This window comes from Pongo pygmaeus, chromosome X (assembly GCF_028885625.2).
Source record: "Pongo pygmaeus isolate AG05252 chromosome X, NHGRI_mPonPyg2-v2.0_pri, whole genome shotgun sequence".
NCBI classification, from domain to species: Eukaryota; Metazoa; Chordata; class Mammalia; order Primates; family Hominidae; genus Pongo; species Pongo pygmaeus.
Window position 1 is genome coordinate 113,639,651 of NC_072396.2, and position 14,834 is coordinate 113,654,484.

Genomic DNA, 14,834 nt, shown 5'->3' on the forward strand with positions numbered 1-14,834 from the left:
CTAGATCTGTATATTGAGATATAGACCTCTCCATGAAGGGCAAAGGAGAAAGCGAGAGAATTGCCAAAATCCACACACATTTTGACTTCAGATTCATTTTCTTCTAAAAACTTCCTTTCCTAACCTGACTTCTCCTGACCTGCCAATTTTTCTAGACGGAATTAATTTTATATTCACTAAGAGTTTACACTTTCAGACATTCCGTTTGGATGGAATTCTTGGCTTGGCTTCTTGACTGATTAGGCACAGCCAGCTGCAAGTTTGTGACTACACAGCAATTAAGGAAAATGTATGCTTCCCCTATCTTTTCCCATCAGAACCTCCGATACAAGCCAAATACCAAAAGGGATCTGGAGGCCAAGAGCTATGTTCTTCTAGGGTAATGCCATCCTTTTCCACCTGGGCCAAAATAGTAAAAATAAAACAATTTATTTATTTTTATTTACAAAAGAACATTCCCTACTATAAGGCTACCCATCCCTTATAACAGTATACCAATCCCTTAGTAACAGTAATAGCCCTGTTACTATTCATTTTTCTCACTCATATGGTGAAAAGTGATGACTTTTTATTCTCATGTCAAAATTTATGCACAAGTGAAAAAAAACTATCATGGTGAGCAAGATTTTAAAGCCCTAGGTACTTTGTTTACCTGAAGGTAGCACTGCTCAGCTATTTATGGTAATTTTGTGAGGCCTGGTATGCTTTAATCACCCAAATATGGTTTATGTCCCAGTACAAATAAGAGGAGGCATAGGTGGAGGTCTTATAGACTACACTGGGCTATTGAAAGCCTATACAAATAAAAGCCTCGTTCAGTCCAAAATTGAGCTATGTGTATCATTTTGATATGTTAGAGCTAAAACATCTAGGCAATTGATATGAACTGTCATTTTGACATGGATACCACCAAAGAAGTGGGGATTTTACAAATAGGTTTATTGCTTTTGACTGAAACTTTACTATATTTTGCTACATTTAGACAATAACTTCTAGTCATCTACTTTTACTACTAAGCATCAATTTCTTGATAAAACATCTTGTCACAAAAGTGAATACTTTTTTCTTAGTATTGGGTTATATATTAGGATTGCTTCATAGCTTGTATTTCAACATCTATACTTTCTACTTAAGGCAGGAAATTTTATACAAGGCATATTGAGTATGGCAAATCCAGACAAATTCCACTACTATGAGTCCTAGGGTCCTTTGGTGTCTCCAAAAATGGGGACTAACATCAACAAATTTTTATGTCACAAGGGTGGAGTGTAGGCTTCAGCCACAGTGATAGTTTTGGCTTTCAGCAATACGTTTCCAGGAACACAATATCAACCTTACAAAAAGATCTGATGATTTAAACAAGTAAGAATTACGGTTATAATTGAAAATTAAATCTAACAGCTGAACAATTAATTTCACTCCAACTGCTCAGGGTAGTACCATGTAAATCCATTCTCACCCAGCCAACTAATTAAATAGACCTTTCAATTTCACATTCAGGCAGAAGAGCAGTTTGGTCACTGAGACAACAATTAATTCTCAAATCTGGCACAGTTGTGTAGCAAGAGTAAACGGCACATGAAGACAATATAATGTATTTGTATACTCTTCCTACATCCACTACCGTACTATAAATTACAGACTAGTGTCTTTACTGTGGCCACATATACTAGCACAAGAAGACACACTAGCTAGCTTTGACAGTACTCTTCCCTACATATTCTCTTCTCCAAGCTTCTGTTTTTACTGTTTCCTCTGCCTAGGACGCCTTGCCTATGGAACCAGACAGGTAATATAAAGACGTGAAATATGCTGAGTATAAGACAATATAGAGTGGTGGGAATTGTATCAAACTGCAAAGAACATGCCTTTTCCACAAAACGCAACTACTACTGAGTTATAGCCGATTGTCATGATGAGATCCAAGGTTGACAGATCTTCCAACTTTTAAAGAAAACTCAGAAATCCAGATTTTTATATGTAATTTCACAATTTCAAAATTCTGGCTTTTTTTTAAATAACTGTGAGGGTGAAACAAAGGTGGTTACCAGTTTGTAACCTAAACAAACCCTATCATTCCTTCATTGGACTCAGTTTTTGTGTTGAATTTCTGAAAGCCTCCCTCCACTGATATGCCTCCTCTGAAGTCCTACCACATTCTAGTTTCTTCGTACAACATGGTGCTCATCGCCTCTCTTGTGTGGTATGATTTGTCTCTCTAACTTAACTGTAATCCTCTTGAAATCTGGGACTACATGTCATCTTTCACAAGGCCTAGCCCCAGGGGTAGGACATAGTCGCACACCTTTAATGAAGATCACCAATTACATTACAATCAAAACCAGAGAAGATCTTTTGGTGGAATCCAATTCTTTCACTAGTTGATTAATTCACCAAACCTTTACAAGCACCTACTATATTATAAGCATTATGTCAGGCTAACATTTTAAAAAATATATTGTTGCCCTTGAAGAAATAGCCATCAAATGTTGAGTCCAAATAAACAAAGAACTACATAAAGTCAAAGCTAAACTATTGCTCAAAGTGCACTGCATTCACTTCCACAACACTGTTCTAAGGCTGCACGATGTAATAAAAGTGTAACATGAGCCATATATGTAATTTTAAGTTTTCTAGTAGTCACAATTAATAAACAAAAGGAAATAGGTATCCCAGGGATGAAGCCCACTTGATCACAGTGGATAAGCTTTTTGATGTGCTGCTGGATTCGGTTTGGGACATATCTCAAAATAATAAGAGCTATTTATGACAAACCCACAGCCAATATCGTACTGAATGGGCAAAAACTGGAAGCATTCCCTTTGAAAACTGGCACAAGACAGGGATGCCCTCTCTCACCACTCCTATTCAACATAGTGATTGAAGTTCTGTCCAGGACAATCAGGCAGGAGAAAGAAATAAAGGGTATTCAATTAGGAAAAGGGGAAGTCAAATTGTCCCTGTTTGCAGATGACATGATTGTATATTTAGAAAACCCCATCATCTCAGCCCAAAATCTCCTTAAGCTGATAAGCAACTTCAGCAGTCTCAGGATACAAAATCAATGTGCAAAAATCACAAGCATTCCTATACACCAATAACAGACAAACAGAAAGCCAAATCATGAGTGAACTCCCATTCACAATTGCTTCAAAGAAAATAAAATACCTAGGAATCCAACTTACAAGGGATGTGAAGGACCTCTTCAAGGAGAATTACAAACCACTGCAACGAAATAAAAGAGGACACAAACAAATGGAAGAACATTCCAGGCTCATGGATAGGAAGACTCAATATCATGAAAATGGCCATACTGCCCAAGGTAATTTACAGATTCAGTGCCATCCCCATCAAGCTACCAATGACTTTCTTCACAGAATTGGAAAAAACTACTTTAAAGTTCATATGGAACCAAAAAGGAGCCCGCATTGCCAAGACAATACTAAGCCAAAAGAACAAAGCTGGAGGCATCATGCTACCTGACTTCAAACTGTACTACAAGGCTACAGTAACCAAAACAGCATGGTACTTGTACCAAAACAGAGATATAGACCAATGGAACACAACAGAGCCCCCAGAAATAATACTACACATCTACAACCATCTGATCTTTGACAAACCTGACAAAATCAAGAAATGGGGAAAGGATTCCCTATTTAATAAATGGTGCTGGGAAAACTGGCTAGTCATATGTAGAAAGCTGAAACTGGATCCCTTCCTTACACCTTATACAAAAATTAATTCAAGATGGATTAAAGACTTAAATGTCAGACCTAAAACCATAAAAACCCTAGAAGAAAACCTAGGCAATACCATTCAGGACATAGGCATGGGAAAGGACTTCATGACTAAAACACCAAAAGCAATGGTAACAAAAGCCAAAATACACAAATGGGATCTAATTAAACTAAAGAGCTTCTGCACAGCAAAAGAAACTACCATCAGAGTGAACAGGCAACCTACAAAATGGGAGAAAATTTCTGCAATCTACCCATCTGACAAAGGGGTAATATCCAGAATCTACAAAGAACTTAAACAAATTTACAAGAAAAAATCAAACAATCCCATCAAAAAGTGGGCGAAGGATATGAACAGACACTTCTCAAAAGAAGACATTTATGCAGCCAACAGGCACATGAAAAAATGCTCATCATCACCAGCCATCAGAGAAATGCAAATCAAAACCACAATGAGATACCATCTCACACCGGTTAGAATGGTGATCATTAAAAAGTCAGGAAACAACAGGTGCTGGAGAGGATGTGGAGAAATAGGAACACTTTTACACCATTGGTGGGATGTAAACTAGTTCTACCATTGTGGAAGACAGTGTGGCGATTCCCCAAGGATCTAGAACTAGAAATACCATTTGACCCAGCCATCCCATTACTGGGTATATACCCAAAGGATTATAAATCATGCTGCTATAAAGACACACGCACATGTATGTTTATTGTGGCACTATTCACAATAGCAAAGACTTGGAACCAACCCAAATGTCCATCAATGATAGACTGGATTAAGAAAATGTGGCACATATACACCACGGAATACTATGCAGCCATAAAAAAGGATGAGTTCATGTCCTTTGTAGGGACACGGATGAAGCTGGAAACCATCATTCTCAGCAAACTATTGCAAGGACAGAAAACCAAACACTGCATGTTCTCACTCATAGGTGGGAATTGAACAATGAGAACACTTGGAAACAGGGTGGGGAACATCACACACCAGGGCCTGTTGTGGGGTGGGGGGAAGGGGAGGGATAGCATTAGGAGATATACCTAATGTAAATGACGAGTTAATGGGTGCAGCACACCAACATGGTACATGTATACATATGTAACAAACCTGCACATTATGCACATGTACCCTAGAACTTAAAGTATAATAAAAAATAAATAAATAAATAAATAAATAAACAGGTAAAATTAACTTTAATAATATACTTTAACCCAATATATCTAAAATATTTAATTTTGACATTTAATTAACATTTTTAATTTTTTAAATATTTTTTTAAAATTTAATAAGATATTTTACATGTTTTTATACTGTTTTCTAAACCCACTGAGTACTTTACTCTTATAACACATCACAATTCAGACTAGCCACACATCAAGTGCTCAGTAATTATCTGTGGCTTGTGGCTGCCATATTGGACAGGGCAGCAAAAGAAGAGGATACGCCTTACCTTACTGCCAAAGTGGGGATTGATAAATGTTACATCCTCCAAAGTCAGTAGAATTCTACTGGGTCCTTTGATCAACTGGATTTTATTTATACGACGCCTAAAACAAACATGAAATCAGAAGGTCACAAGGGACTGGGTGTTTTGGCAAAGCCAGGGTTAATTTGCCCTAAGATAGCACTTAAAGAATATACACGGTATACAAGGTAATTGGGAGGATAATCACACATGGATTTTTACCATAGTACGCACAGGAAAAGAAGGAAGCAACCCTGGCCCGCACAACTTGCAATTACAAAGACCAAAAGAGAAAAATCAAAATGCTCTTGAAGAGGCATCAAAAGAGAGGTGCGAAGGTTCTGCATGGGAATGGTATCTCAGGCTAATAAAATGGTGATCCCACATCAAGGACACATTCAAAACAACACCTCTGAATACATTTAAGGAACTCAACACCCTTTCTCACATGCCATAGTATTTATCCTAATAACACCAGGGCCAAGAATCATTAATCTCCATTTTATAGACAAAAACACATTAGAGAAACAAAACAAAATTGAGCAAATTGGCATGAGATCTCCTAGCCTGAGGCAGAGCTGGAACTTGAATCCTTGCTCCCTGGCTGTGGGCCCAGATTTCTGCCCGTAAGACACTTGTCTTGTAAAGTTGCATCTACGTGTTGCCAAAGCAACAGGTTGAAAAGTGGAAAAATTCAATCAGTTGGTTGCTTTGTCTACATGATTCCAAACAAGTAGGCTGACTGAGTTTTTTTCTTTTACTGAATTGGTCTCTTGTCTGAGCATTACAGACACAGTTTAAACCTGATTCTCTCTAAACATGCCCATTAATTTGTAGTGAATGTCATTATTTTCTACAAGTCAATTACTAGACATATAGGAGTTTATGATGTGTATTCACACAGTCAGGTAGGTCTGACTGGGTAACTTGAAGACTTGGAGGGAATCTTGATTAGTCGGTATGCTCGTTTTGTTGTTTTGTCTTGGGGGCTCTGACAGCTACAATTTGGCTTTGCTTTTTCCATAACCCCATAATGGTTACTCTGTGGAATGCGTTAAAGCCAAGAGCCATGGTGGAGAAAACCACCACTGAATCAAAATGCTTCGTCAAGTTGCTTTAAGGAAAAGTTTACAATGTCACTGTAGCTTTAAGTATCAGCAACTCAGTTTTTCTCAGTGATTCCACTGGTTTGTAAACAAACAATTAACGTGTTTCTAATTGTCTGCCAACAAATATGTCCCTTATCACTGTGGGAGCTGCTGCCCTGCAGAGAAAATTAAAAGAGCCCTGTAGTGGATTCTTGGGTAGAGCACATGAATCTTTTGGCAAAGTAAAGCATCACTCCCTAACTGATCTGTTTCATATGTGTAGTGAATTGTCTTAAAACAGGCACACCTGTAAAAATAATCATGCTACAGAGTACACTCTAGTAGAAAGCAAACTGGACTCCCAATCCAGAGACCTGGGGTGTGGTGCAGATTCTGTCATTAATTAGCCAGGTCCAGGTGACCTTGGATAAATAATTTATCCTCTTCATGGCTCAGTGTCCTCATCTATCTAGCAGGATAATAGTCCTTGCATTACCTGCTTTATAGAGTTGTTTTGAAAATCAAATCAGATAATGTATGTGAAAGTGTTCTGAAAAGCATAAAGCATTATGAAAGCATGAGGGCTCATTATTATCATTATCATCATTCGTATAACAAAGCACGGGAGAGCTTCATAGAAAGGCGATGCAATCTGGTTCCAGAGGAGTAGGGAGAAAGGAGGAGTTCAAAGAATCCTTTGTTTTGGGGTGGTTGGGTTCTTTGCATGTCTTTCTTTCTGAAAAAAAAACTTAAACAATCAAAACATACAGAAAAGGAAGGAACAGAGAGTTACTCTCCTGCAAGTAATCACCGTCTATTACAGAATCTCATCAGCCGCTCAGCTCTTCTGATTGCAGCCGTGGTGGGCAGAGAGAGGGAGGAAGGCAGCAAAGAGGGGGCATCTTTTGTGCTTTGTTAGCTGAAGAACCAAGGACCAAGTGGGTCTGGGAAATGATGTACCTCTTTCCCATCTCTGAGTTTTCTGTGACCACTTGAAGTACGAATTGTCTCAAACTCATTTTCCTCTCCAATCATTTTCCTCTCTAATCATGTCCCTCTCCAATAATTTTCCTCTCCAATCTTTGCCCTTCAGCCCACAAGCTTCAAACAAACCCCTCCCCGCTGTTTTTGTTTTTTTCTTTTTTCCTTCCTTTTCCAAGAATTGCAGACCAGGCTCACTCAAAGCCCAAAGAACCAGTCCACACAGTGGGAAAGACCAGTGAAAACTGTCAGTTGGGGGGTTGACGAGTAACATAAACAGCTGAGTGACTCCATTTCCCACATTGCCATGGGATGTTTTGGCATTAGGTAGACAGAGTCTGTTACTCCTCAAATCTCTCCAGAGAGGGAAGCTTTTTGATTGGATAGAGTTTATTTTTGCTAAGAATCTAATGATGTTAATTAAATACTTTATTCTTTGGCAGCAGCTAAGTTAAAGATATTAAATTTCTGTTCTTAGCAGGAATATGTCCCAGTTACAGAAATTAAAAGAAAAACTTCCTTTGAACTAGTGTCTTTATCAAGTGTTTTAACAATTCATAAGCTACCTACAACTCTGCGTGACTTTATCAAATTTCCAATACTGGGGAAATTGGATAATAGAAGTTTTCACAGCTATGCCAACATTTTAAACACTAAGAGTAACACCTGTTATGGTTTCAATCCAGGATTTCATAGACTTATTAAAATATCAGAGCTGGGAGAGCTCTTAAACATCACCTAATCCAATTTCTTCATTGCACAAATGAGAAAATTCCGGCCAAGAAAGGTTAGGGGGCTTACCCAAGGTCACACAGCTATTTAATACACTATAGAAATTTTTTCTTACAACTCACCAAAACAGCCTCACCCCATTCCCTACCAATCTACACCATGTTGTTGTCAGGACCACCCTTACTAAGAGGTGACAATGATGTGGTTTGCAGGGTGGCAATAGGAAAATGGGATGGTAATAATTTATTTTATTTTTCACTTTCCCCCAATTGTTCTAGTATGGAGAGGGTCCAAGTGTTAAAATGCAAAGTTTATAGGAAAGAGGTGTCATGTTAGGCCATCTTCAGCCACTTATCCCTGATTCTGAAGTAGCTCATTAGATTATTTGGTCATGTACTAAGGGATCTGAGAGACGAAGACAAAACTTCATGATAATAAAGATGTTGATGATTAGACAGGATAACTTTTGCCCAAGGAAGCAAGATGGTAGAAATCTAGAATGTGATACCCTGGACAAAAGGCATGAGTATCAAAGTGAAGATCCTGAGCTTCCAACAATCAGCAAGAGAGTTCCTTGTGTCTGGGAAGGGGTTGAGATTTTACCATTTATTGAGCACCTACTATGAGTCGCATACTGTTCTAGGTGCTTTACTTATTTTAGTTTACTTAATCCCCATTATAATCCTATGAGCTCATACCATTATTCCTAGAGCTTGGATTCTAGCAAAATCTGCCTAATTCTTGGAATTCATTAAAATATCTCAATTCCATTCCCTATCATCACATATCATTTGGGCAAGGAGATGGTTATAGGAGACTCTGCTAGGAGAAAGGAGAACAACGATAGGGAGTAGACAGGCCCTAAAGTACTAGTTCTCTTATTTCACCATTGTGTTGAGAGCCAGATCTATTCACAGGCAACAACACTGACAACACAGCTGAGGAAGTTATTCTTGGCATCATGAAAACACTTCACTCTAAATGGGGCCTGTAGGAATGGTAAACCACTGTGGAAAAAAGAAAATCAGTGGGTCATGTAATGAGGCAATTGTACTGAAACAGGACTTCCTGGAAATCAATATTAACAAGGCTAATATGGGCTTGTATTTTTTATATACAAAAAGAACAAAAAATGTACCTTATACAGTAAGCAAATCCATTAATAGACAGCAGGGCTATAAGCAAAGTAAGGCAGACCATCATGGCAAAGGCAGGGTCGATGCCTGCAGAGAGTGAGAGGAAGAGGAAGAATGGCATTATCAGAGAGAGGCAGTAAATAAAGGGCACCACAGAGTGACTCCTCATGCTTTCTGGTGACTCTAATATCAAGCCACATCTACCTAACCTAATTCCATTTTTTCTCAGCACAGTCTGTCTTGTTGACTTTATGGACACAGAAAGCAATTTCACTGTTCTGAAGCAAAACCACTAACCACTCTGACAATAACAAATCACATGAATTAAGGCTGACCAGAGTGTTTCTTTGGAGGAAAAAGTCCACAAATGGAAAACTTTGAGTACCTTAATTTAAGTTGGACAGCAATAGAGTTCTTGAGAATAAATATGTTATCTCACCTGTGAAAGTTAAGTATTATCTTGCCTTCATAAAATAAAAGGCCTTTTTAATTCACCTGAGCCCATATGAGTTATAGATGAAAAACATGGTACTTCTCCTTCAAGGGTGAGGGTAAGTCTGGTTTTGATAATTAGTGTTTTCATCAGAATGTAAATTAGCCTCCATAAAATCTAAATATTTGGATAGATTAGTAAGGTTTTTTAGGGAAATATGATGTGAGTGAAGAGGTAGTTGGGTATATCATGCTAAAGCAAAGTAGAAATCAAAGCCCCTTTCAAATAGATGCATTTGGTTTTAAAAGTGTATGGTATACAGTTGCATAATAATAATATGGGTCCTTCCAATGATCCCCTCTGGCTCTCAGAGATTTGACAAAGTTTCCCCTCTTCCACAAGCTAGAGGAGTTCCACCAGTCAATCAAACGGCAAGTATTTACTGGATACCTACTGTGTTGGGCAGTTGGGCAGCATACAAATTATTAGCTATGGTCCCTACCCTCAACAAGCAATATATTTGGGAGTGGAAGTGGAGACACAATTAGTACACAAGAAACAATTGAAAAGCAATTTTGTGCTAAGCTGTGAGGTACAGACTTTTACTTCAATGGGAGTTCAGAGAGGAGAGAGTATAGATACGGTATTTCTGTGGTGGGACCTGATTGGCAGGATTTGGAAACATCAAGGGATGGATAGGGGACCTTGAAAGCAGGAGAAACAATCATAGGTCATAGCCTACAAAAGAGCAAGAAGAAGGCTAATGTCTTCCTCTTTTTAGAGTAAGCTCTTTGGGAAAGAGTGGGATTCTTTTTAAAAAGAGTGGTGGGGAGGCTTTTAAATTTTGGATGGTTATTCAAGGCTGCAAAGTACCTCTCATTGTTCTTATTATTTTAAATTAACTAGATAGAGTGCCAAGAAGTGTTTGTCACTCGAATGCAAATGACTGATTTTATGAGTGTTTCAATATTAAAATATGCCTTCTCCTAAAGAGGTTCCCTTGTAACCCAAGCTGAGCCAAATTGACTACTAGTGATTTTCCATTCCTTACCTCCATGGCAGATCTTCCGTTCTGCAAACCAGCATTTTGCATCTGCTCTAGGGGGCCTGCCACCAGGGAAGTGAATAGGGGTCCCTCCAAAACGTAGCAGCTCCATTTCCATGTCCACAGTGTAGGTGCTATGGAGTTCCCATTCTTTCCAGTTGGTGTCCAGGATTACATATTCTGAAATTCCATTTCCATTTGAATCTGTCCTTATCAACTGGTTGAATCCATAGAACTGCATGTTTCTGGAATGCTGAACCAGGCTGGCAGCACCAGCCTGTCCATTTTCTTTCATAGCATTATTCATGGCTTGTGCGATAAAGTAAATTGAATTGTAGATGGTTCCAAACAACGGTGAAACCTATTTTTAAAAATTACAATTACCTTGAGCCCTGGTCGCCCTAGAGCGATCTCAGAGTATATTCCAAGCCTGTGTTCATTATTATGGTCTGCACATCTGAGTGAAGTAGAGCTATGAAGACCCAGAGGAAAAAAATTGTTTCTAAGGACTTGCTTGGTTTCTCCCCTGAATTTTTCTGTTTCTTTCCCCCAGGCTGTCACATCTTTAAATATATCAAATATGACAATTTTATGAGCAAACCAAGTCATACACAATATATTTTTATGCTCCTAAACTAAGAAAATGATTTAGAATTATAAAGGGCACTTAAGAAAACAAGTATAGAATAGACAAGTGGAGTTCAAAGGAAATATGCCAGGTTAATTACTGGTGCACTGTGCATGGTAAAAATCATTTTGCTGGCACCACTGGAGTGGTAGATGTGTGTGGAAAGACTGTAAATAATGTGTCTCCATGTCTGTATCCTGTCTTAGTTCAAAATGGCTATTTTTCTAGACACATGCTCCCCAGAGAAAGTGAACATTAGAATTCAGTTTTAAACACATACCTACACATACACACTCACATGTATGCACACACAGACATCCACCCTGACACATATGCACCCAGCTATCTAGAGCCAAAGTTTGTAGAGTATAGAGAATGTGAATTTTAGTCAGAAAACCTATTGGTGTGCAAAGTGGCAAAGCTTCAACAAGAAGCCACTTTAAAACAGTAAGACTGCTAAGGTGGATAGCATAACTATGCCTGCTAAATAAATATGGTAAAAGCAACAATGTTTTTGTATACTATGCCCAGATGCACTGCCCATTAACCTTGTAAGTTTATTTTTGGATAAAATCTTGTATCTTTTTTTCCAAAAAGGTAGAGAGGATGAGCAAACAATTCCTCCCTTCTCTGTACCTCCCCCGACATGGCCCCTCACACACGCGGCCATGGCTTCATGGTTTTCCACGTCACTTCACTTCTAGGATGGAGTTCAAGAAAGCTATGGTCATGCCATTTTACTGAGCATCAGGGAAAGCTGATACTTGCTACTTTGGTTTCACAAGGTCTAGAAAGTTAAGCTCCTGTAACAACCTTCATGTGAAAAAAAAAAAGGGCTTAAAATTGAGTGAATCATTTTTTATTAGAAATAAAAGTCAAGATGCAGAGAGGTGTAGCAGATAGCAAGACACTGCCATGTCTTGTTAATGTAGAGTGGGAGTTTTCAACACCAGCTGCACATTAGAATTACCTGAAGAGTGTCGAAAATAGCAATGCCAAACCCAACCCAGACCAACAAAAAGAGATGCTTTTAGTTTGATACCCCACTAATCAGCATTATTAAAAGCTCCTCAAAGATTCTAATATGCATGCAGGATTTTAAGACATCAGTATAGAAGATGATACCCTGTCCTGTGATCAGTGCCTAATGCCAGAATGTTTGAGAAAGTCATTTATCAGCTTTCTCTGTGCTTCCATTTCTTCCTCTGTGAAATGAGAATACAGAATCATAAATGTCTAAACTTTAGAAGTCAACTTGTCTAACTATCTTACTTTATAGGTAAGAAAGGGAGACACAGAGAAGTTACATGACCTGTCAAGTTCACCTACCTGAGCATAAAATAAGGAGCAAAATCCAGGTCTCCTGTTTCTTAGTTTAGCATTCTTGATTGGAATATATGTCCCCTGTGGTCCCTTCTGGCTCTGAACTCCTGTGAAAATTCCTAATACTTGGTATAGTTCAGGGACAAAATTTAGCTTGTAGACATTTTTATAGCCTGTTTAAGGGTTCTTCATCTCGCTGACCTCTCTCTTCATGTTGGAGTGCCCCACAGCTCAGTCCTTGGCCCTCTTCTCTGTCCACACTAACTTCCTTGGTGATCTCTTTTGCTCTCATGGCCTTAAGTACTATTTCTATGCTATAACTCTCAGATTCATACTTCCAATTCAGACCTATATCCTAAATTCCAGATTGATATAGTCAATGGCCTACTTTTATATCTCCACTTGGATGTTAAAAATCAACATACCCAATGTTGAACTCATGATATTCACCCCAAATCCTCCAGATCCATCTACAACGAGTCTTGCCAGTCTATGTTAATAGCTACTCCATTCTTCTAGTTGTTCAGGCCAAAAACCTTGCCCCACATAACAGAGTTAACTACTAGCAGAGCAGAAATCAATACCTCAGTCTCCAGAGGGTTTTATTCCAATGATCTTCCTTCATCACCCTGTCTCAAGATGTACTCTGTAGAAATAGATCATGAATGGATGGCATGTGCTGCCACCAAGGTATCCACACTTAGTTGCCTAGCACACGCTGAGCTCCCTTAAGAGGTTTTCACTAATTCCCCCTCCTGACATTCTTGGATGCTGTATTTGATTGTCTTTGTAATTTCTGCAAAACCCTGACTGTTTTCTGGGGGCTTTGGTAGGTTATGACAATAAGTGGAGTATAAAATCAATACTAGTAAAACAAATAAGTGAAACACACACACACACACACAGGGCAGCAAGCTCCTGAAAGCAAACAGAATGCTAGTGTTCTGTTTTGAAAGGCACAGAGCCTTCTGGGAAAGAAACTGCATCTACCTACAGCCAAAAGTGAAGATTAAAACTCAAAAACAACATTCCCACCTCTGAATTGATCCAACACACTGGGTTTTCAGCTGGCCAGGCTGTGCTGGTCTTTGTGCTCTGATTGACCCATTGGAGCTGACTGACAGAAACTCCCCAGGACGACTGAAACCTGAAGCCTGTTCTTCAGGATTCTCTAGCCTAGACAACACATGTACTCACAGTCACAAAAGTATGGTAGAGAGACTTATAGCATAGCTATAGCAACAGCATTCATTTGCAAAAGAGGGGCTGTCACAATGGTCCACTGTCACTTCAAGGCCTTGGAGTTGTGCTGTAGTTGGCTTGAGTTCCTGCTTCACCCATTGTGCCCTTCAGCAAAGGGAATTGCCTCTGCCCATATGTCAAGGGCACACACTGTTAGCACCACTCACAAAAGGTCTGTAGTTGCACTTGCCACAAATAATGAGAAAGAGAAAAGGTAAAGGGTGGAACACGGGAAGAAGAGGCATTCTTTACAGGCCTCTATCCAGCTTCTCACTACAGCTCCAAAAAAGTAAGACAGAATTGGTGGCAACTTCTGTCAGAGAGATGACCTTGTTGAAATCACAGTCCAAAATGGTGAGACCACTGATGATGAAGGCCATTGTTTTTGCCTGCTCTATAGACCTGAACCTGAAAGAATTAATTATGAATGATAATTAAAACATATCATTGGTTTTTATTCTGTTACTTTAGATAGCTCTACCTGAGGCTTTTAAAGTTTTTATCCAAGAGAATAAGGCCTGGATCAGGAACAGTAATATATGAATTTATTCAGTATAATGGTTTGTGCTGTTGTTAAGTTGACTACCATCAGTTCAGATTTACCGTGTCTGAGAAGACACAAAACTGGCTTCCAAAGAATTTTATCCTCAGAAGTGTACATTAAAACATGCCTAGCTTGAAAAGCCATCACATGAAGGACAAAATGGCACATCAATTTTGAACAAAAAGTCAGGCACATGCACAGATCAAGAAACCAAAGGATAATTGAAATCTTGTTATTAAAGGCAGCACCTCCAATAATGCATGACCTCAACCCTTGGGCATAGTCAAGAGATGGATAAAAGACCAATGTGTTTGATGTGATGCACATCAACACAAAACCCTTATTTTGTATAGAATGGGGTAGAAAGACAATCTTAGTCACTGTGAGCTACAGGCAACCTTTTCTGACAACCTTGTTTGGTGGGCCCCATTCTGGAATGTTCCAGTCCTAACCACATCTGCTGCAGCCTAGAA

At 38.9% G+C, this 14,834-nt stretch overlaps 1 protein-coding gene across 1 annotated transcript in view; it reads right to left on the reverse strand.

Moving 5' to 3' along the window:
• GUCY2F (guanylate cyclase 2F, retinal) overlaps nt 1–14,834 on the reverse strand; it is a 112,986-nt gene that overhangs the window by 73,708 nt on the left and 24,444 nt on the right. Inside the window, exons 4-6 of the mRNA XM_054472791.1 lie at nt 10,631–10,985; nt 9,149–9,233; nt 5,195–5,291 (exon numbers count right to left, since the gene is read on the reverse strand). Of these exons, the coding sequence (XP_054328766.1) occupies nt 5,195–5,291; nt 9,149–9,233; nt 10,631–10,985 (537 nt within the window). The remainder of the gene's footprint in view (nt 1–5,194; nt 5,292–9,148; nt 9,234–10,630; nt 10,986–14,834) is intronic.